Source organism: Papaver somniferum, chromosome 3 (genome assembly GCF_003573695.1).
Source record: "Papaver somniferum cultivar HN1 chromosome 3, ASM357369v1, whole genome shotgun sequence".
NCBI lineage: Eukaryota > Viridiplantae > Streptophyta > Magnoliopsida > Ranunculales > Papaveraceae > Papaver > Papaver somniferum.
In genome coordinates this window covers 72,989,376-73,014,052 of record NC_039360.1, presented here as the reverse complement: position 1 = coordinate 73,014,052, position 24,677 = coordinate 72,989,376, and the positions used below count along the sequence as shown (strand labels likewise).

At 35.8% G+C, this 24,677-nt stretch overlaps 1 protein-coding gene, 1 long non-coding RNA gene, 1 other non-coding gene and 1 pseudogene across 3 annotated transcripts; all 4 read left to right on the top strand.

Annotated features, from left to right (window-relative positions):
- Positions 1 to 4,804: 4,804 nt before the first annotated feature.
- On the top strand, positions 4,805 to 6,184 carry LOC113361665. The gene is made up of 2 exons (XR_003365258.1): positions 4,805 to 5,181; positions 5,498 to 6,184. It is a non-coding gene; the product is annotated as an uncharacterized LOC113361665 (long non-coding RNA).
- Positions 6,185 to 9,050: 2,866 nt separating this feature from the next.
- On the top strand, positions 9,051 to 15,702 carry LOC113356483 (annotated as a pseudogene).
- Positions 15,703 to 16,300: 598 nt separating this feature from the next.
- On the top strand, positions 16,301 to 21,112 carry LOC113356482. The gene is made up of 10 exons (XM_026599636.1): positions 16,301 to 16,825; positions 16,938 to 17,058; positions 17,215 to 17,300; positions 17,522 to 17,906; positions 18,597 to 18,697; positions 19,079 to 19,145; positions 19,375 to 19,602; positions 19,724 to 20,179; positions 20,276 to 20,348; positions 20,688 to 21,112. The coding sequence occupies exons 1-10, from the start codon at positions 16,395 to 16,397 to the stop codon at positions 20,945 to 20,947; spliced, it is 2,208 nt and encodes a 735-aa protein (XP_026455421.1). The 5' UTR covers positions 16,301 to 16,394; the 3' UTR covers positions 20,948 to 21,112.
- Positions 21,113 to 22,281: 1,169 nt separating this feature from the next.
- On the top strand, positions 22,282 to 22,353 carry TRNAG-UCC. The gene has a single exon. It is a non-coding gene; the product is annotated as a tRNA-Gly (tRNA).
- Positions 22,354 to 24,677: the final 2,324 nt, after the last annotated feature.

Here is a 24,677-nt window from a genome sequence, read left to right as displayed (position 1 = left end):
TGTCTCCGTCGCCTAAACAAGCGTGGAACGCAGGATCCAAGGCAATTATCACATACTTGCTAAAAAGGAACATGCGCTTAGAGTATCTAATCATGTGGGTGAGTTAAATGGGTGCTTCTCTCAACTATTGCGCTATAAATAAGAATCCTTTGACGACATTCAAACAAGTATTGTGGGTAACATCTTTCACTTTAGTCAACATTTGCACACTTCACTTTTTTATTTCCATTCTCTTATCTATCCATGTGATTTCAGTATGCGAGTGTTGTGAAAAACGTTGCAACAAGTACAATGACTATCTTAGTAAAGTTTTGCAATCGGGTTGAATGACATAAGTAAGTAATTGCTTATGTGTGATGATTGGAATGTATGTGGGATGTTTGCAGCTAAAGAACTTATGCAAGCTAATTATTTAGCTATTACTTTGTGTCTATCCTTAGCGGTTCTTCCAAGGCGATAAATTGGAGTAGGTTTTGTGGGTATACCTCTTGTAAACCCTCACGAGACTATAACTCGTCCACTAGGGACATCTAGGGGTTTAAAGGCTTGTTATACATGCTAAGTGTAACCGTATCCTCGACGACATGGAGTTGTTTTATTTAGGATTTGTTTTATTTAGTTTTCTCGAGGACTAGCAAAAGCTAAGTGTGGGGGAATTTGATAAGTGCATAATTCATATGATTTTAGTGTCCATTCCATACTTGTTTAAGCTATTATTCTTACATATTTTCGTATTATTACTCTTGTTTTCTCTTATGTGTCTATATTAGGTGAATCATCCAAAAATGAGCTACAAAGTGATGAAAATATCTATGAAGAGAAGTATTCCAAGTATCCAAGTGCCCAAGTCCAAGAGAAGTTTAAGAAGTGCGATGAAAAGGAGCAAAACGCTCAAAATCAAGAAAAGGACCAAATACCGATATTAACTCATTCAAATCAAGGATTCCTCATAACTATCTTGAAGATAATTTAAAAATAAAAAGAATTCAAAAATAATGAGGTCATTCCGAGTTCGGACGAAAAAGTTGTGGCCAAAACGAGTTTTCATTGAATACCGAAGTCAGTAAGGTACGCATACCTTAGTTCCGAAAATTTCTGCTGGAATTTTAGGTACGCATACCGGTACGCATACTTAACAAGTATGAAAACGTGTATAAACTCCATGGGAGGCCTAAGGGCACGTTTGGGGACGTTATTTCGTTATTTTGGGTCGGGTTCTTGAACCGAACTAAATACTTGAAGACCAAGCAATGTAAACCTATAAAAAGGTGTTAGGTTATGTAAAATCATATCACATCATTAGGTCATGAAATTGTAAGTCTTGGAGAGAAGAAATATCAAAAGCTAGGGTTTCAGAGCGATTCTCAATCGTAACGATATCTCTAACCTTTTCTCATATGTATATCATGGATGTTTTTACATACATGAGTAGCTAAACACCTATTGATTGAGGATGAATTCTAAGTTGTAAACAAGATTTGAGTTATTATATTAATCTACTTTGAAATTCTCCATATGATTATCGATTGTTTATACTATTTGAATATTTATGATTGATTGATAGATTGTTTAGGTGGCCAACTGAATTGATTTGTTGATTCAATCTATTGCTAGTATTGAGTTAGGAGATAAGTAATCGTCGAATAACTTATACACAAGTAGAGAACACGAAACCTTGCAGAAGAATTCTGTGGAGCGATTGTGTGTATAAACAACACTAAAAAATGGACCTTGATCTAAGAGTCTAACTAGTAGGATCAACCTATAAATTCACAAAAGATAAAGCATTCAACTAGATTACACCTTGAGTGATCTACTACTAGGTGGTTTAGGTGAATATAATCTGGTAGGAGAGAATTTCCGTATCCAGTGATATAAGGAATTTAGGGGACAACATTGATCTAGCTTTTATTCCACGGTTGGTGATAATCTATGACTAACGACGAGTAGGCAACTATAATAACTCATTGACGGTTTATTAACGAAGAAGGATTCCTCGATCATATCTCTCTTTATTGCTTACAACTTAATATTTTCAATTGCTTTTATTTACTTTTTTCGAAATCTAGAACAAAACCCCCCTTTGTGACACTTTGACAACTAAAACTCAGTGCTCTTCGTGGGAACGATCCTTACTTCCATTATATTACCTGTTAATTGTGTGAAAATAAGATTATTAATTTGTTGAGCCTACGATAGTCCATACAGTGTTGCACTGGGAAGTTTGTATGATTTCCTTGACAAATGGAGTTGTAAAACACGTCCAGAATGGGTCCGATGTGGATGATTATAGAGTATTGGTACTACTATTATTTTCGCAACTGTCAACCACTTTTGAGACTAAAACCAACGACTATCAGTAATCAACGAGGCTACCCTTCCTTTTTATTATTTATGAAGGTGAATAGAGTAGGACGAAATCAAGTTGATAACTACAAGTATTCAATTGGAACAACTCGTCAACAACTTGACCTGGGAACCAAAGACTCCATGATATGACAACCATGACGATCCGTACAATGGTAATGTAAAGGTGGTGGAGGCAGAGAAAATCTTAAAGAATAGAGTTGTATTCTGTGATTTCAGGGGTCAGCGGTTGAGTATGTACCTTGGTGAGAGACGTATGCGGAAGAATACCGGTAAATGAAAAATTGTGTGTTTCACATTCACTTCAGAATTAATATTAAAAGGCGGTCATATTCCGTTGGTGAGAGAAATGAGTATTGAGAAACTAAAATTTCACTAGAGAGAGAAAATAAAGTTTCTATAAAAACTCAAATTTCACCAAAAGAGAGAAAATCGATTAGACAGAGAATGAAGTAGATCAAATTTCACTCGAAGGGAGAGAAAATGAAGTAGAGTTCCATGAAAACTCAAATTTTCAGTTGGAGGGAGGAAGTAAAAATATGAAAAAAAAAAAGATTTCTTTTATTACGGTGGGTTATAAAACTAACCTTGCACTTTTTAAAATAATTATGGGTTTTAATGTAAAAGATCCTATTTTAGGTCTATGAGAAAGAATCTTTTTGGGGGCTAGAGAAAATATTTTCTTTTTTTTTTTCTTTCCAATTCTTGATTGTGTATCAAAAAAATACATACAAAGAAACAAAAAATTGTTCAAGAAAAATATAAACCCCAAAACAGGGATTGTATTGGGTGCGGTTCCAAATTTAGTTCCACACGAAGATTACATTCGTTGTAGATAGTGTTAAACTCTAACTTAACATACACAAAAAATCAAAATTGTAAATGATCATGACCCATGATTGTAGGACATGAAAGAAAATTCAAAAGAGATAAATAAATGAATGAATTAATAAATGTAGGTTATATTTTACAAACATTCTCTATAAGCAGGTTTATTTATATTAAATCTTTCTCTTTTTGTTTATAAGAAAAGATATAACCGTCCAAAGAGACATTTATCACCAATAAAGGTTTGCAGAGCTGCCTCCAACATCTGCAACTACCCAGGATAATCATATACAGAGTTGGCATTGTCATATGCTCATACTCATTGTAACATTCTTAATAAGTACATCAAGTTACTATATAGTAAGTAAATGTAACAAGTATCGCCTAGTATAAAATGGAAGTTAATATTTGCAGTTTAAATATTTTCATTAATTGATATTAATGCCACTTCTTTTATAAGATACAAACTTAGACAATAATAATAACTTAAATAATTACATTAATAAAAATTTAGTACAACCTTTGGCCTCTTGGTTTTCTTCATTTGATGTAACTTCCATTCAATGCGCTAGTGAATTGTTTCTCCTTTGTTTTTGAAATTTCGGTTGTTAACTTTCAAAACTAGAGTTTTTCTTTGCTTTTTAACGGAATATTTTCCTAGTTTAACTTTTAAAACTTGCAATACTCTTTCCTTTTTACCATTTTCAATTTTTTTAAATTACCACATATCTTATTTACAACAGCCTCAAGTTTTGCTTCACAAAAAAGAGAAATTGCCTTATGAGATATTTCAAGAGAAAGATTAGTGAAAAAATTCAAAAGAAGATTGAATGTTGGTGTGAGTTGAATATTTAAATGGATTGAATATTTATAGGCGAAAAAAATAGTCGTTGGAAATCCGACCATTGCCGGCGCAGTTGGAGACGACCGTCTTGTTGAATAATCAATTGTGAATATAGTTGTTGGTTGTAATAGTGATAGTGGTTGTAATAGTATGCGTGTAATTCTTTGACTTTCTTCCGCCACATCCTGACAACACATTAGTTGTAAGAAGACGTGTTTTCTTCTCTAGCTTTTATGTTCTCTATAAACTATGATAAATACCTCCTCTTGTAGATGAATAAACTTATCCAACATATTGTTGATGAACTTTAAGTTTCTTAACATGGCATCAGAGCATCCATGGTAGAGTGAGTGCTTTCTTATTCTAATCGATCTTTATTCCATTATCTTAAGGTTCTTATTCTCGTTTTTATTTCTACTACCAAGTAAGTGGTATTTTTTATTTTCTTATGTTGATTTGCAGCTACATTTATGCTAGAACCCTTTGTTGGATCTTATTTGTTCTATTGGACTGTTGAATCATTTATTGATCTATAACTGTTACTTGATTTTTTAAGTTGATTTTACTATTTTTTTTATTTTTTTTTTAATATCGGTGTTTCTTGAAACCACTTACTACCTTGTTGTATTTTGATGATTTGGTTCTAGATATTAATTATTAGCTAATTTGGTGTCTATGGAAATTTAATTCACCGATCACCGGTGTAATAAGGACGTGAATATTTTGTTGTTATATATTTCGTAACTAAGTTTTTTTAAGTTTTCTGATTTCCCTTTAATTTGTAACGACAATTTTTGGGAGATCAGTTATATTTGTACGTTTTTTTCTCGGTTGTGAAAATTTTTCTCCCTTGGCAAACCGTTTGCAAACCTCTGGCAAGCTGCTTGCAACATGCATACCTTATATTATTTCTTCTTTGATCGTGATAATGTATACCGATAGACATTGTGTTCACTACAGAAGCAATACTCATTTTGTGGGAAAATGTTTTAAGAAAATTGGGTATCCAGATTGGTGGGTAACCTATAGAGTTCAAAAGGGAGCAACTATGAATACTTCGATAGTGAAGACAGAAACCGGTACTTCTTATGCAATTGTTGACTCTCATTCAGTGGTTAATCCGACCCTTTTTTAGAAACTAGGTAATGTTGATGCTACTATACTTGCTATTAATTTTGGAAAAGATCATGGTTGGTTTCTTGATTCCGTTGTATCGGATCACATGACGTTTAATGCCTCCATTCTGAAAGATGTCTGCCATCTTGTACAACTATTTTTAATGCCAATGGTGTGTCATACCCTGTTACCAGAGCTGGGAGTGTTGATTTAACCTTTTATTTATAGTTAGAACATACATTATTGGTTCATTCTCTTTCAAATAATCTCTTGTCAGCAGCACAAGTGACCGCACAATTAAATTGTTTAGTATTAATATATTTTACTTTCTATCTTCTTCAGGATCTCAGCAGCGGGAAGTTAATTAGGCGAGGTACTAATAGAGAGAGTTTATATTACATCGATGACGTTTGTGAAGAGCGATCTCTGTCAGTTACTTAAAAGGTCTTCTTGTGCATATAAAAATCAAATCTTATTGTGGCATTGTAGGTTAGGACATGCTTCTTTTGGATATTTGAAGCACTTGTTTCCGGATTTATATAAGTTTTGCAACCTCTCAGACTTTAAATGTGATACTTGCATTCTTGCGAAGAGTCATCGTACTACTTACCTAGATAGTTTCAGCAGAAGATATATCCCGTTTGATTTGATTCATTCTGATGTCTGGGGACCTTGTCGTATTACTAGTACTTCTGGATTCCGATGGTTTGTTATCTTCATCGATGATTGTACCCGTATGACTTGGTTATATTTGATAAAGAACAAAAGTGATGTGGCTGATCGTTTTCATTCATTTCATAAAATGATCCAGATGCAATTTTATTTTACTATACCTTCCCATCTTAAACTTCCTCCACGGGTATTTGGTCGTGTAACTTTTGTACACTTGCAGAAACATGTACGCACCTAGATAGATCCATGTGCTATCAAATGTGTCTTTATTGGGTATCATCCGTTTCAGAAAGGTTACAGGTGTTATCATCCTCAAACCTATAAATTTTATTTTACTATGGATGTCACTTTTTCTGAGCATGAAATGTTTTACTCAACAAATGTATCTAATTCCCTTCTTCAGAGAGAGACTGTCAATGTTAAAGAGTTGAATTGGATGGATTTATTTTCAACTAATAGTGAAATAAATATAAATATAAATGAAACAAGTTTGAATACATCTCCTGCTGACAGTAGCACAAGGGTGGACGATATACAAGTCATGGAACAGATTCGAGGGGTCGACAATCCTGTTACCGAAGAAGTGGACGCTCGTATTATTGAAGAACCTTCTTTCTCTACACCAACAGTACATATAGACAATTATCCTTCTGCTGACGAGACTGAGGTGAGCATAGATCCTTTGATTAATACTGAAAATATTTTTGAATCAACTGCGGCTGACAGGTACCAATTGCCACAACAGAGTAATCATGGTGTACTGCCAAATCGTTTTTCACCTGAAGCATTAAAAAGGTGAAATATCCCATTGCAAACTACGTGTCTGCCCACAGATTAACTAAAGTCGGTAAAGAATTTGTCAGTCAGATGGAGGATGTTGTTATTCCGAAAAGCGTATAAGAAGGACTGTCTAACCCGAAATGGGCAGTCTCTATGACATAGGAGATGTTGGCACATAAGAAAAATGGTACATGGGATATTGTTTCGTTACCAAAGAGGAAGAAACCAGTCGGATGGGTGTACACTATCAAATACAATCCAGATGGCTCCATTGATAGGTACAAAGCAAGACTTGTGGCTAGAGGATTTACCCAAACTTATGGTATTGATTATCAAGAAGCGTTTGCTCCTGTCACAAAAATCAATACCATTCGAGTATTGTTGTCTTTGGCAGCAAATTAATGATGGCCTCTACAACAATATGATGTAAAAAATGCATTTTTACATGGTGATTTGCAAAAATAAGTCTACATGTCATTACCTCCGGGTTATAACGCTCAAAACGATGCTAATATGGTATGTAAGCTAAAGAAGGCCTTATATGGTTTGAAGCAGTCTCCCAGAGCTTGGTTTGGAAGATTTCGTCTGGCAATGAAGAAATTTGGGTATACACAGAGTAACGCCGATCATACTTTGTTCCTAAAAAGAGTAGGTGACAAATTAACCGCACTCATTATCTATGTAGATGATATGGTGATAACAGGAAATGACCCCGAAGAGAGATGAGTAATCTGAAGAGTTGATTGTATTCTGAGTTTGATATGAAGGATTTGGGTGGTCTTAAATACTTCTTGGGGATTGAATTTTCACGATTTGAAAAGGAAATTTTCTTGCCTCAGCGAAAATATGAGATTGATTTGTTGAAGGAAACCAGTATGCTTGGTTGTAAGCCGATAGGCTCTCCTATGGAACAATTAAGAGTGCTCTGATCAAGTACCAGTTGAAAAAGGGCGATACCAAAGGTTAGTTGGCCGCTTGATTTATCTTTCTCATACAAGACCTGATATTGCCTATGTTTTAGGTATTGTAAACATATTTATGCATAATCCGGGTCAACAACACATGGATCCAGTCATAAGAATACTGAGATATTTGGAGTCCGCACTTGGCAGAGGGTTGATGTTTACAAAACATGGACATTTAGATGTATAGGGTTACACTTACTTGGATTGGGGAGGCAAAGGTGATAGGAGAAGATCGACATCTGGGTATGTTACCTTCGTCGGGGGTAGATTAGTAATTTGGAAGTCTAAGAAACAACATGTTGTTTCCTTGTTAAGTGCTGAGGCAGAATATAGGGCACTGGTAAAAGGCATTTGTGAATTGTTATAGTTGAAAAGGCTTATGGGAGAGCTTGGTATCCCTTTTGAAAAACCTATGAAGTTGTTTTATGATAATCAGTCAGCAATTAAAATTGCAGAGAATCCAGTGCAACATGATCGAACGAAGAACGTGGAAATTGATAGGAATTTCATCTATGGAAAAGCTCGAAAAAAATATTATTGAAACAACAATTGGCGGATATTCTGACCAAGACAGTATCAAATAACATATTTAACAATTCACTTGTCAAGTTGGGCATGTGACATATATGCACCACCTTGAGAGAGAGTGTTGAATAATCAATAGAGAATATAGTTATTGGTTGTAATAGTAATAATGATTATAATAGTGTGAGTGTAATTCTTTGACTTTCTTCCATCACGTCCTGACAACACGTTAGTTGTAAAAGACGTGTTTTCTTCTTTAGCTTTTATGCTCTCTGTAAACTATGATAACTACCTCTTCTTGGAGATGAATAAGCTTATCCAACATATTGTTGATGAACTTTAAGTTTTTTAACACAGCCGGTTTATTTTGCTTCGATAAACCCTTTCCCCACTGCCCAAAATTTAGTTTATCCATCCACCTGGACACGCACCAATAAATTAGATGGTGCCCATTGGAGTTGCTCTAAATAATCAATCCATTAAAACATTCAACTCCTACGAAAATTCAATCTTCTCTTGAATTTTTTCCACTATAAATCTTTCTCTTGAAATGCCTCATAAAGCTATTTCTCTTTTTTTATGGAAGCGGATTTAGAGCCGTTAGATGTAACTAGCCTTTACAGTACTAACCAAGGTCGTTCGTCTCAGTGAAATGAATCTCATCTCAATGTAAGCCGAGCATCGGCCCAAAAGAGGCCGAGCTTCCCTGGTTGATATGGTCGTCTCAGGTGGAGGCACTTGGCTCCACCTGAGACGCGATGGAGAAACCATTCTTTTTTGAGGGTTTATCATCCATTTTGAGTGTTTGCCAGTCTCATAAAGATGGGCGAAACACTCGTACATAGATAGGTCAAATTTCTCATTTTCTCTACTGCGCGGTGAAAAAAAAGAAGAAGAAGAAGAGGGATAAGACAGACCCAAGTCTAGTCGCGGCGCAGGGACAAAACTAATAAAAAAGATTTTGTCAACCAAGTTACCAAGTAGAATCCGTCCCTCCTCTCCCCCTCTCTTACTCCCTCCTCTCCCCCTCTCTCTCGAATCTTAATTACACTGTGAAGAAGGGTTTTACAAGTTTATATAAATGCGCACTTGATCTCACCACCACCGCCACTATCATCATCGGAATTATCTAATGGAAAACTTAAAGACCGATTCTCCCATTTCTCGTCGTATCGCCACTGCTTTTTTGGATTTCCTTAAATCTGGTAACTCTCTTTCTTACTTTGGTTTTCGTACATGCTATTGTTGTTGTGGTTGTGGTGGTTGCTTTTTGCACGTTTTGATTTGTTAGGGTTTCCCTTCAATTTTACTGGAAAACTCACAACCTAATTGAATGTTATTTTTAGAGATGATCTTGGTTCCTGTAGTTAGGGTAATCAAGAAATGATGATCCTTTTATGGGGAATATAATTTTTTAAACAAATTGTCTTTAGTAGTTGCTGCCCTAAAAATAACTGTTTCTTGTGATGGGTGCAATTGAGATTGTTGATCTTATTTATGCTTGGGGGTAACATTTTACTTGTTTGTTATTTGATCGAGCTTTATCTTAAGTGATTGCGTGCTAATATTAATTCCACCGAAAGCGAAAGTGTAGGACCGTTGTTGAACTAGTATGGCCGTTGTTCGTTTTCACTGAAAGCTAATGACCGTTATGTTCGTTTTTGTTTTTTCTCTTTTCTGTATGGTATTAATGCTATGGTTGTATGAGAATTGTTATCAGAGTTTATGTAGTGACTGACAGATGTGCACTGTTGACACGATGGTTTTTGGGATGCGTAGAGGTTGATGACTGATTAGAGAGATACTAGGTATATAATCTGTGGGTTTGAGTTCGAAAACATCTACTAAAAGTTGTAAACATATAATTCTTTTATAATGTATTACCCACAAAATGTCGATGTTGTTCCAACAGTAATTAGTCAAGGCGTTATAACGGTGGTTTGTTTAGTTAACATTGCAAGGACAAGAGCTGCGATTAATTAGGCACATAAGGAACGTCGAATCTGTCTGATTTAACTGAATTCTCTTATAAATTGTCCAATTTTATCTTCTTGCTCTTTCAGTTTATACCGCAGCTGTTAATAAATGCTTCTACAGAACTTTGCTGATATGGAATCAGGTTATGGACAAGTTCATATAAAAAACATCCACGTGTCTAATACCTTATTATCTTTTACCTCTGCGCTGAACACTTTTGAGTTGGACCTATGTTTTAATTGTTTGAACTTAGGTTGCTGTTACCTATTATTTATGTGATTATGTTGCTTACTCATGTTGGGAGCTTATTTTTGAATTTTTGTTGTGCCTATGGTACATTTGAAATTACTTACATTGGGTTAGGATCGTTATGCGAAAGTGTGAAGGTGTGTGTATGTCGACACTTGTGCATATTCTCTTCTGTAAATTATGATTCTACTGAAGTTGGATATGTAATGAAACTATCCTTTTTTCCTATTTTAATTTGGAAAAAAATATATTTACCACGTTAGCCTCTAAAGTATACTTCATTATGAAGGCTATTATTGGGGCATCACACTCCAACAGAGGGGTTTCACTTGGATTCTTAATGTCCAAAAAAGTAGTTATGGGATATCCTAACACATATATAAAATGTCTAGATTACCTTTTAACTAGAAGTGATTTTACGTCCAGGTTTGGATTAATTCCAACCGTAGAATTGTATTTGCATGTAATTTTACGTCTAGGTTTGGATTAGTTCCAACCGCAGAAGCTCATTTTACGTCCAGGTTTATTTTAATTCCAATCGTAGAATCCGATTTTACGTCCAGTTTTCTTTTAATTCCAACCGTAGAAGTGATTTTACGTCCATGTTTGGATTAATTCCAACCGTAGAATTTTATTTGCATGTACTTTTACGTCCAGGTTTGAATTAGTTCCAACCATAGAAGCTCATTTTAGTCCAGGTTTCTTTTAATTCCAACCGTAGAATCTGATTTTATGTCCAGTTTTCTTTTAATTCCAACCGTAGAAGTGATTTTACGTCCAGGTTTGGAATATTTCCAACCGTAAAAGTGATTTTACGTCTAGATTTGGATTATTCCCAACCGTAGAAGTTTATTTTACGGCCAGTTTTTCTTCCCACAAAAACTTTGTCCCAGAATTCACCAAGTATACAACAAAATTCATTAGTTTAATTTTTATCTAATTAAATTAAATTAAAATTAACTAAATAAGGGTTGTTTAGTCATTATAAAATTATTTGAGATAAGGGGTTTTTGATATTACTTATGGGTGACCCGTTTTTGTCCTATTAGGTGACGCCCCTCTAATGGAATGTGACGCCCAATAATAGCCTTATTCATTATAGAAGCAGGAATCATGTCAAAAATTAAATTTCGTCAGGATCTCGGAACCACTGTATAAATCTGTAATAGACTTGTTATGCACTTAGTCTTGTATATGTCCAAACCCGAAGACCGTGACTAACCCCATATCCGGAACTATAGAAATAGACCTATAACCTATGATGTTTGCTATGGACGCATCAGAATGCTTGGCTTACAATTTTAGGGTGTCCAAGCTAAATGACAGTAACATTCAGGAATTTATGCTTGTCTAGTGCGCTCTTTTTCTGGTTATCTTTCCCCCCACATTCATAATTGGGGTAAATGCTTATCCACTAGTTTCATTAATGAGAAGTTCCAAGTTCTTCTTCTTTTAATTACAACTGGTCTATCTCATGATTTCTGATTGCAAATGTTTTGTTTTCTTTACACGTCATATCAATAAAGGCCTCATGGTTTGACTCGTGCTGTTGTTATTATTGTTTCTTTTGTAACAGTTGAGCCTGCAGCTGGTGTTGATGTTGAAGGTCTTGAGGTTGTGAAAGAGGTTTTGGAAGAGGTTTTTAAGCTCAATCCATCTTCTATTGATGATCAGTCTCATCCTGGTTTGTTGGTCGAATACTTTAGGTCCCTGGATGCAGATAAGGCAAATGAAATGGAAACAGATCCAAGCCCACAGCTAACTTCAACGGAGTTCCCAAGTACATCATCATTACGTAGTTCTTCTGGCAGAAATCTATCAGAGGCATCAAACTCACTGGTCTGTTATCCTTGTCTTACCGTCTCTTCAGTTTGCATATTCATTTTCTTGTCAAATCAAATGTCATTAGTATCTTATGCAGTATGCACTGCACAGTTGTAATTTCTGCTCTCCACATGCATCGCTCGTAACTTCTTTCCGAAGTTTGGAAGCTATAGCATTGTCTTAGGTATTCCATCATCAAAATTGTGTTTAAACGACTGCCCTCAGGAGAAGGACAACATGAATGTTTAGAGTCACCTTATATGAACACCGATGTTAGTTTGATTTGCTTGAACAAGATTAGATTAAATGAGCCAAAATACAGCGATGTTGCTGCCTATTTCAACCTGTCCATAAGTTTGATCTGGCTGTATTTCATGTTCTTAAACCAGGGAAAAGATACTGCTGAAGGATCACAAGTCTTGGGTAAGATTTCGTTTTTCCTTCTGTTTTGTTGATTATGCTGGTTAATTACGCAAGGCTTTAGCTTAAGAGTTGAAATTGTAGTATACTGCATGCCTGTCCTCTGTTTTCTTGTTTGATTGGAAAGAACTCGCGGGATCCATATCAGTCGGCATGAAGCCTGTACAATATGAGTTCGATATTGATACAAAAAGTAAATATTTATTCAATAATCATGCATTTGCAGAGGCGTCTGAAGATGAATTGCTCAGGCAATTCCTTGGTGCACTTGATAGAGTTGGCTTCTTTAATTCCAAGAATGACGAAGATGACACTGATAAGGACTTAGACCCAGTGGATATTGCAGTAGGTCTATTTCATGAGGCCATAGCGGTATGTTTATGCCGATTCTGCTTTATTGTCACAAAGCTTCGCATTTGTTTTTTAGATCTTTCCCATCAATTTTTTTTATATCCTGTTACTTAATCACTTTCGTCTTTAAGTTACTTGTTTTGCTATACTGTAAGACTGCATGTTCACAATGGCAGAAAAAATCTCTGGTGCACTAAACAGGATATCATTTTGTATCAGTTGGTCTCTTATAATTTAAGTAAAGTTAATTCCTGAACTGTTGTTCATATATATTTGTAACACATAATCGTTTTCTGTATCAGGAGATGGGAAGATCTGGAATCCAACTTAACTTGACCAACCTGGCTGATACATTGAAATCAAGAGGTAACTTACAGTATCTTCTTGCTCATTGGTGTGTTATCCCTTACGGATGGACGAAATGAATGTTTCATGTCCATCTCTCTTGATCAAATTGGTTCTTCACTAGAAACCTTTTTTTTTTATTTGCTTCGGGTATATGATGCTAACAGCTTTTATTTCATAAACATTTTCTCGTATAGGAAACAAGGCTGTCCAATCAAAATCATACTCCGAAGCAATTGATCTGTATTCTTACGCGATTGCACTTTGTGACAATAATGCCGTGTACTACTGTAACAGGTAAATGCTGGTCTTCTCTTTCTTACACTGTTGGTAACTGTTAAGCTTGTACAAAAGGAATTGACTTCCATAGAGATAGTATTTTGCTTTTCCTAGACTATGCTGTGCACACAATGATATTCTTATCAAGAGAAGGCAGTTACTTTGAGTAATCAATAGTGTCCAGTATGTAGATCTTTGAATCTGCAGTTATCTAGCTCTGTTTTCCTATTAAAATTGATTTATACGGGCTATGCTATTTCCATTTATGGTGGTTGCCGGAGTCATTGGTGTTGTTTATGAACATTACATTCACTACAGGCAGTCTAGGTTATGCATTGTTGAATTTCTAGCGTTCATCATGTTATACTCTTTTCTACATTACCATGTATCAACAACTATTCTCTCATGCTTGTGTCGTGTAACTTATGTTTGTTCCCTGGTTAAAAAGTTAACATTTGATGATTTGATATATTGGATTGTTTTGTTAGGGCTGCTTCTTACACTCAGATTCAGAAATATGTAGAAGCTATCAGGGACTGCCATAAGTCCATTGCAATTGATCCAAGACAAGGTACAGCAAAGCTTATAGTCGTTTGGGGCTGGTTTATTATGCACAAGGAAACTATAGAGATGCGATCTCCAAAGGTTTTAATAAAGGTTGGTTGTTTTATTATGTTTTCTATGACCCTGTGAGCTTTAACTTTACTGTGTTTTCCATCCTGTTGTTTCAACAGTGTATTGTGATTTTTCTTATTGAATTGGGTCACTATTTTCTCCTAGTACAGTGCAGTGATTGATTGTGGTTTGAAAACCACACTGTCACGCCATTACAAGTGTTTTATCTTGCTAGACAATGCATATTGCCACACTGATTATTTCCCTCTCTCCCTCTCCATGTCTCTTTCTCTTTCTCTCTCCTCCTCCTCTTGCAATCATCTTATATTTGGGTGTATATATATAGTGTTTTTCTTAAAAGTTAAAAAAGGAGAAAACTGTTTTGTAGTGTAGTCTTACCTTCCTCGTGCTTTTGAAATTGCAGTCCGTATGTTTTACTCTTTTTTTTTTTCTTTTTTTTTTTTTTGCCATGGCTCACGAACCATTTAAAACGCTGTATAGAGTACTGAAGCCATGTATATTATGTTTCAGATTATTACTAAAATGTGTGATCCCAAATGAGCCGAAAATCCTAATTTGTAAATTCATTTATGCAGCTTTACGTTTGGATCCCAGTAGCGAGTCCATCAAGGAAAATATGCGGGTTTGTTCCTTGTTTTTCAGCTATAATTTCATGTGGTTTTCTCTAAAAGTCTTGAAATTCTGTATTTCCTCTCACCTGGTACTGTATTTTAATTATAGGTGGCCAAGCAAAAATTGGTAGAAGAAATGTACAGAACTGCACAAAACCAGGTAGTTTCATCAGTTATTCTGTTTACATTTAGATCCAAGATCATATTTGGTGTTAAACTTGGATGATTTTTGTAAGGTAAACTTAGATGAATTTGGTCTTTATCAATAAAATGTTGTATGATTCATGTCGCCTCTAACTACATCAAATTATGTTTTTTTTTTGTCTCTACAATGTATGTGACTTGGCAATTGATTCTCTTCATACAGGGTGCAGGGCCATCAACAAATAATAACCAAGAACAGAATGGTCAACCCAGAGGAGGTTCATGGAGCAGCCATGGCATACCAACAACGGCGTCGTTCACATTACCTTTTAGTGTAGGTAGTCTCCCCAGTGAGCTTGGGGATTTTGCAAACATGTTCATGAACATGGAGGGGAACGTACATCCAGGTCCGCAGCAAAGTCAAGAAAACAATGGCTCAGACAGAAGCCGCAGTGAGCAACAACCCCAACCAGAGATAAGAATGGACATTAACATTGAAGGACAAGAAACTTTACCCGAGGAACTTATGGGATCATGGAGATCAATGATGGGCATGTTTGCTTCTGGAGGTGTTCCTCAGTCTCAGCAACAACAACCACAACAGCCAGAAGGGGACATGAACAATAGAGGTCCAACTCCAAACTGATTAACCCCTACTGTAAGACTTGCATATATATTTATATCTTTGAAATGATATTAACTTATGTTATATACTATTTCATCTGTTCCAATATTTTTGTGTTTTTGAGCATAGTTTAGCTGATTTTTTCAAGACGACTATTTGAAACTGGCAAACTGTTTTCTTGAGATCTCTGATTGGAAGATCAACGTTTGCATATCTGCTAATGTCCTCCAGTAAAGATGATAACGTTGGCCACCGAAAGCCTTGGCCCTTAGAATAATCAAAAACAAGGACCCTTGAATGCTACTACCTCCGGGCCAAATGGAAAAAGTGATAGCAACTCTTTTCGGAAACGGCACGATTTTTTTTTTTTATCTCAGTCTGTACTGTGATCAAAATGCTTAGTAGGCTAAAAGTAACGGCTTATTTGATGATGTTGCTGGTGAAGCTGAACAATCAAAACAATGGTTTCTTTGGACCCATTGAGTTTCGTAGTACGAGTCGAGTACTAAATTGAACCGATTTTGAATATGGGATTTTGCTTAAAATGGAATTTGGCAATTTTGGTCTCTAGTAGCGAAGACTTTTGAGTTCTCACTAGGGAGAATTCCGTTGGATAGGGGTCCGATTTTTACATCACCACCTCGCATGCTTAGGTGAATGACAACCTCATAATTATAAGCTATAAATGACCGAAAATACCCCCAACGAATGAGAGGACAATCTCACTTCTTTCCACCAGAAGATGACAAGTGAACATATCAGCAACACTTGCCTGTAAATTGTGAAGAGATTTCCAACTGTCCAAGTACTCAAACTCAAACTGAAACTCGTCCTCCATGATCACTTGCAAGGAGGTTTCAAACCTCAGTTTCACTTCATCACCAACATCATCATCATCCCAGCAATTCAAGTACAGAAGTAGAAACCATATAAAAAACTTGAGTTTTTCATGGTTACTTCAATCTCATCCTCACTCTTCACCATCGCTTAGAAACAAATGCAAGGTTTTTTCTTCAGTTGAAAGAAACAATACAAACTCAAGAAGTAGTACTAGTGGTAGAAGTTCCACTAAAGAACAGATAATCAGAGAAGCTGAACATAAGGAAGAAAGTGAAGAAAGAAAAGTGCACTGTGAAGTAGAAGTTATTTCGTGGAGAGAAAGGAGAATTAAGGCAACTGTTTTAGTTGATGCTGATATTGATTCTGTTTGGGATTCTTTAACTGATTATGAAAGACTTGCTGATTTCATTCCTAATCTCATTTGCAGGTAATAATCATTGTATTAAGTTGCAAGAACAACTTATTCCTTTAAGAAATCTTGATTATGCTATTATGGTAGAAATTAAATTCTTTGAATGTTTGTTTTTCTTATTTGTCAGTGGAAGAATTCCTTGTCCTCATCCGGGACGTATATGGTTAGAGCAAAGAGGTCTGCAGCGTGCATTGTATTGGCATATCGAAGCTCGCGTTGTATTGGATCTCCAAGAATTCCCCAATGCAGTTAGTATTTTACTAAAATCTGGAAAATTTATTGACAAAACTCTGCAATTATTGCATCAGTTTATAAGCTTTCATAACTGTGTTATTTTCTATTTTGCCTATTTTTGTGTCATTACCCCAATAGTACATTGTACTGATCAAGTGGTTTTGATTTAGGCCAATGGTCGCGAACTCCACTTTTCCATGGTAGATGGCGACTTTAAGAAGTTCGAAGGGAAATGGTCGATAAAATCTGGAACTAGGTAGGATGTTGTAATCACTTAGTTGTCTATTTCTTGAAGCTTCGCTAACTTTAGACCTGTTTATCCATTTTGCAACTGGTTCACCCATTGCATAGTTTTGAGATTGACCTTTACGCGAGAATGTCATATGGGCAAAAACATTTGAAAAAGGAATGTCATGTAAAAAACCAACACAAAGACAGGAAATTCATTTATAATGTTTACTGAGTTCTCTTATGCAGGTCATGCACAACCGATTTAAGTTATGAGGTCAATGTAATCCCAAGATTCAATTTTCCTGCCATTTTCCTGGAGAGGATTATTAGATCAGATCTTCCTGTAAATCTTCAAGCTGTATCTCGTAGGTCTGAAATGAATCAAAAAATACTACTGGCAACTTCTAAGGTTGATTTTGCTCCCCCTTACACACACCTTGTTGGTGCATTATCTCAAAAGGATCATTTGCTCTCCAGTGAAGTCAAGAACTACTCCAATACTAATGTTGCTCCATTACCCCCGCCTTCGAGTGATTTGAGCAGTAACTGGGGTGTATTCGGAAAAGTTTGCGGACTTGATAGGCCTTGCGTGGTGGATGAAGTTCATTTTCGCAGATTTGATGGCCTACTGGTAATTTATTGAATCTCATAATTTTTATAATTCCTGCAATCAGATATATATCTATTTCCTGCTAGACGCTTATCCTGTTGCCATGGCTCTATCTCTCATGAGCATTTGGTGCATGAGTGGAGGTTTGCTAAGACGGTATCAGATCTATAAAGTTTGATGAATTCAAGTACGCTTAGTGTGTCTGAGAGAGGCAGGTTGGATTTATACTTAGTTTCTAATTGAACATAATTACAAATTATACTCTTCTCTCACTGTATAAACATTCACTGGTGCTGGTATGACCAAGAATATGTCTCGTGATGTATATGTCGTAATGAATGATGTCTTTTGTGTCTATTACTACTTTATGCCAAGTTACAAATAAAATTTTGAATCTGCGAGCTGCCACTGAAAATGATAGTTGCATATGGCTTGGTTCGCTTAGGAATCTAAACTGGCTGGTGTTTTAGAACGTATAGGGGAGGTACATGAGCAACTATTTCATAGAACTGTATGAGTTGCAGAAAAATTGGTGCCTACGTCGTGGTTAATTCCAACTGTAAGAGAAAGTTAGTGTGAATCAACTATCACTGCCTTTATTTTAAAGTCAAAATGTCATATCATGTCTATGTGCGGGCTGTTTAAGATTACTTTGCCCTGGAATGCCAGTTCTAGTGTACTTCTAACAGGATATTTGGTTTCTGCATGAAGGAAGACGGAGGAGTTCATCGTTGTGTTGTTGCTAGCATTACAGTGAAGGCTCCTGTTCGTGAAGTGTGGAATGTTTTGACTGCATATGAAAAATTGCCTGAGTAAGTATTTTAGGTTTTCTGTTTACATTTTTGCTTCTTAGTTGATAGTTAGCACAGTTGAAAGCTTAACAGGCACTTTTTTACATTGCATTATACGGAAGCTTGTGAGTTATTATTAAGTTTCTTTCGGTACTAAGCATGTCCAACAGGTACTCTGAAAAATCCAAAAGGTTATTCAAATTTTACATGTCAGTTATTCTGTTAAAGAAGTTTCTAGGAAGGCTTTTGTTTCTCATTTATGTTCTGAATTTAAGAAAAACAAAGCACTGCTTCTGTATGCAGATTCTTCTGGAGCATAAGCCGTATATTGCTTCTTTATAATCTTATAAAACTTATGTATTCTGTGCTGATTTTGCTTTCCCTTGAAGTTGGTTTCTACAGAATTGTTCCGAATTTAGCTATCAGTAAGATTTTATCACGGGAAAACAACAAGGTTCGCATTCTTCAGGTATGTGGACAAGTCGGATTTACATTATCTTGTAATACCAATGCATATTTTAGCTTTTAAGGATTTTTCTTTGAGCTTCACAACTCTAATAGCTAAAACTACTTATCCAAATGTGGCAAGGGGGGTTTTACTAAATTAAACATTCAATCACTTTAGTAAATCTGTTCCTTTTACATCTTTTGTTCCATTTTTATCTGCAGCGTTTATATTTGTTAGTAATTTTGTGCAGGAAGGCTGCAAGGGATTATTATATATGGTGCTTCATGCGCGCGTTGTTCTGGATTTGTGCGAAAAGCTTGAAGAAGAGATTAGTTTTAAGCAGGTCGAAGGAGATTTTGATTCGTTCTGGGGAAGATGGCGTTTAGAGCAACATGGAACTGATCATACACAACTCAAGTACATTGTGGAGTCAAAGATGCACAGAGATTCCTTTCTCTCTGAAGCTATTGTAGAAGAAGTACGAATTCAAAATCTCTGTCCTCATTTCTGTTCCTTTTTTTCATTTTCTGTTGCAGATGATTAGCGTCTAAGTTGTGTAAGATTGATCTCTCATGGGGGTTCTGATCTTACTGAACCAGGTTATATATGAAGATCTCCCATCAAATTTATGTGCTATTCGTGATTTCATTGAAAAACGTGAAGCAAAAAATTCTTCAGAGACATGTGAGGACTTCAGATTCTCAGAGGAAAACATACCACAGAACGGCATGGAGACTGCACGTGGCGAGCCAGATGAGCAGGCTTCTGAACTTGGTAGCTGTAATACGTTGAGAAAAAGACCCAGGGTTCCTGGCCTGCAAAAGGATATTGAAGTTCTCAAAGCTGAGCTCCTGACCTTTATTTCAAAAAATGGGCAGGAAGGTTTTATGCCAATGAGAAAGCAACTTCGGTTACACGGAAGGGTGGACATTGAAAAGGCCATTACACGCATGGGAGGATTCCGGAAAATTGCAACAATACTGAACCTTTCTCTTGCTTATAAACACCGTAAACCCAAGGGTTATTGGGACAACCTCGAAAATTTGCAAGAAGAGGTAAGCTTTATGGTGATTTAGTTGGTTGTTTCTTCATATACTCACGTGCTGAGTACCTGTTAAAATCTGGGTGTCTGATCTGTCTCAACGATGCAGATTAGTCGATTCCAGAGGAGCTGGGGAACGGATCCCGCTTATATGCCCAGTAGAAAATCTTTTGAACGTGCAGGTAAGAAAGGCAAAAATCTTCTCTTTGCATCAATGTTACTTATCATTTCCTTGTTCTGTCAAAGTATGGCAGCTTAATATTGATTTTAGACGCCTTGTTGGGGCATAGAGTAGTAGATTATGTACCTATCTGAATTTCTAGAAATCGACTTAAGACGGTCTAAAAAGATGTCAAAATGATGGTAAGAGTTAACTATGAATCCCCTGGATATCATGAAATGGGAATATTGCTGTTTGCTAACAATGTCAGTCGATAAGTAAATCAATAACATTCATATTTATAGTCCTTTCCCCCTATCCATCTAATCCCTTAGTGTGTTTTTTTCTGCAAATCTCACAGGGCGTTATGACATTGCGCGAGCACTGGAAAAATGGGGTGGCCTTCATGAAGTTTCGCGGCTTTTGTTGCTTAAAGTCAGATATCCGAGCAGACAGGTTAACCCGGGCAGGGATAAGAAAACCGATGAAGACGTTACAGCATCCGATAATGGGAGAGACCCGAGCGAAGAAAATAAGTCATATAGCAAACCCTATGTCTCTCAAGATACTGAGAAATGGCTCCAGCAGCTGAAGCATTTAGATGTCAATTGGATGGAATGAAAATATGAACGATACCTATTCATTTGTTTCATAGGCGTTTGGTTTTAATCTCATTATCGAAGTAGTCGATATTTGTATAAAATATTGCAATCAGCATACTGCATACACACCTTTGTACATTATTAGTCTTCTCTTCAAATTGAAAATTCAGGTTTGGGGTGTAAATTCGGGCAGGCCAGGCCGCGCGGTCCAAAAATTAAGACAGACCGGGTAGGCCAGGCTTAATATTTGTGAGCCCATACAAAAATTCAGGTCGGGCAGGCCGGGTAAAAGTAGATAATTTGCTACTCAAAGTCCGCCCAAAGCCCACTTTTTGTGCGGGCAGGCCAGATCGGACCAGGCCACTATTTTGAAAATATTTTTTTGTTAAAAAAGTTTAAATTTTTAAATGAACGGTATTAACTTTATTTATTTTTAATACAATATCATTTTCTTTCAAACATTGCATATCATAAGTGATGGTATTATTGTATATTTAAATTACAATGACAAATTCTTATTTTAGCCTATATAATAAACAAAACTAGTCATAAAAACCCAAGGTGACCAAAGTTGTGGTACAAAAACCCCACTCAAATGTTGGGATTCATTAAAACTCCATCTTAAACTAAATTATACAAAAATCCCAAAATTTTTAAAAATTGATACAAAAACCCCAAATTTCAAAATTGGTTTCATCAAATTTTATGATGAAACCAAAAATTGGTTTCGTCAAATTTTATGATGAAACCAAATTTTGGTTTCATCAAAATTTTGTTTTTGGGGTTTTTGTGTTACTTTTGTTTTGGCGGGTTTTTTGTGGTTGGATAGTGACTCCTTTGGGGTTATAACTCGCGGACCGTATAATAAATAATTAATTAGAGTATAATAAACTTCCTAAATAAGAAAATGTATCACCATTAATGTTTTGAAAAGGTTAATTATAAGTAAAAACAACTATATATTTTATTTTTCTAGATACACAATTGACAATTATAAAATGGTAACTTTTAAGTCTTTTTAAGAGGATATTAAATGATTGATGGCATATAGAAGGTTTTCAGGCCGGGTATCATAATTATTTGCAAAGTCCGAGCCCGCCCAATAAATTAATCCAGGTCAGGCCATGCGGTCCGCGACGGACCATAACAGACTTTGGGCTCAGGCGGGTACATGCAGGCTCAGACGGGTACAGACAGGCCGAGTATTTTCTGGTATTATTTACACCCCTAATTCAGGTGATCTCGGAAACTTCCAACCTAAGGAAAGCAATGGTCAGTTTTGACTTTGTTTCTCATCATATATTTGAGTATTGTTTGGATTGTTTAAAACATTCAGTTATTTTTCACCAACAAGCGTTTGTAGTCCAACGGTTAGGATAATTGTCTTCCATGCAATAGACCCGGATTCAACTCCCGGCAGACGCACTTAAAACTCTTTTTTAAGGGTTCGACTTCCGGCAGATGCTTTGAGGAATTTCAAGAAAATGACAACAACTATTTGCAAAGAATCTATACCATAAAGTATAATGGTGTTGACAACATTGTATTCTTTTTTTGAATAACTTGTACATAATGTTTGAGGAATTTTAAGAAAATGACAACAACTATTTGCAAAGAATCTATACCATAAAGTATAATGGTATTGACAACAACTATTTGTAAAGAATCTACACCATAATGTATAATGGCGTTGTTTGGTGTTAGCAACCAAAATCCATACCATAAATTATAATGGTGTTGTTTGGTGTTAGCAACCTAAACATTTGGTGGTCATATTTTCACTTCCAAAAATATTCTTCATAAAGTTTAAATTATCGCTTTGCATCTCCTATAATCTAAATTGGGTTCAATGGTTTCATCACCTCCAGTACCAGCGCCATAACCTCCACCATCAAAACATATATAAGTACCCCCAAGCGCTAATCAAGTATCCATGATAATTTGCGAGAAAAAGAACGTAACCATCTCTTTCTTCTGCACCACTTTTTCATACGTAAAAATATGAAACCCCAATAATCTGATGAACTGTTCCGATAATTAATTAATGTCAGCATAAGAATCTCCAAAGCAATCCATGAATCAAAAATCTCATGAACACCTTCAACAGTTATCATTGTCTCCTTTCTTTACACGATAAATTATTAAGAAAGCTCAAACCTAACGCTTAAATTTCAATATCAACATGTCCAAATTTAATATAAAGTAACACTCAAATTCAAAAAGCCCAAGTCCAATTCAAATCAACATCAATACTAATTTTTCAATTAATTATGCATTGTCACGCTCCAACTTTTAAACCTGCCTAACTAATAGGATTACATCCTAATTGAAGTAACAAATCTAAAATATAGATTTAAGAATCGTAATTACATAAAGTGAACTAAATTAATCCAATCTCTCTGGTAACTTATAAATGAGAATCTCTCAGGTGATTTGAATACATTAATGTGTTGTTTTACAGATAAACAAGGAATACATATATGTAAAAGATATGTATCAATCTTAATGTGCTAGTTATAAACTACGAAACGAATATCTTCACTCGCGTCATCTCTTCTGATAACTGAAAATACTGAAGTGGGAACGAGTGAGCACATCATCCCAAAGAGGGCTCACTGGATACCATTATAACATTCAAGTAATCACTAACATGTTTAGAAAAACGATAAAATATCTTTTACACATAACACAAAGAAGAAGATTGCTTCAACTCTTTTCCTTAGATATTGTGTCCATTGGAAATATCCGTGAAAGATCCACCACCGGATGGATCTACGAGAAACGAACTAAACAACCTAAACATATGTTATCCTAACTTCGTCTCACTCAATGGAGAAGAAGATGCTAGGAATAACTCCAGTCTCAAATGATAGCATGAATCCAGGTACCATAAAATATTATCGTGGAATGCGTACACCTCATAAATTCTGATGCCACCATCTAAGTCTAGAATATATAATAAGGTTTTGATTATTATGATCTGACCCCGCACAGCAGGTTGACCAAAGGCCCAATCATTAATCATAGACCGGAGTCTCCAAATAATGACCATCTCCAGTGATGAAGCTAGAATTTCTTCCTAAGTCAAGGTCATAGTAACCCAGTCGTACTACTAAGACTGATAAATCAAGCATAATATGCATACGAGTGATTCCCCCCAAATAAAATAGTATATATAATATTAAAACGGAAGGGCATCTGTTACACTAAGTAAGATTCAAACGGAAGAGAATCCGCCCTACTATATTAAAACAATAAAATCAAAGGATCTAATATTCAAACGGAAAAGCATCCGTCATACTAAAATAATATTGACGACGGAAGACCATCCGCCTTACTTAACTTAGCAAGGAGCCGTAGGGAAAAACACAGACACTCCTCGCGAGGGAACTACACAACGCACATCACACAACATACTCATTTAGTTGCATAAGATTATCCTCGCAGATAATAAAGATTCATCATGCTTGCAGTTACATAAACTTAATGATTACAAGAATGTTACAGAGTTCCCACCTATTATAAAGGCAAACCACTCCAACTTCAAGATTCCCAATCTACAATTTCCTACCCCGGTCATCCTCATCACTGTCATCCTCTTGAACGTGTAATTACCATCTGAGTCAACATGACAAGGATACATAAATGGTTTTCTCAGAATCTCAGTCGATATCCTTTGTTCTATCTCAATCTTCGTTCTAGAATTCCCCTATCTCTTTCTTTATTAAGCTTCCATTGAAGTTCTATTT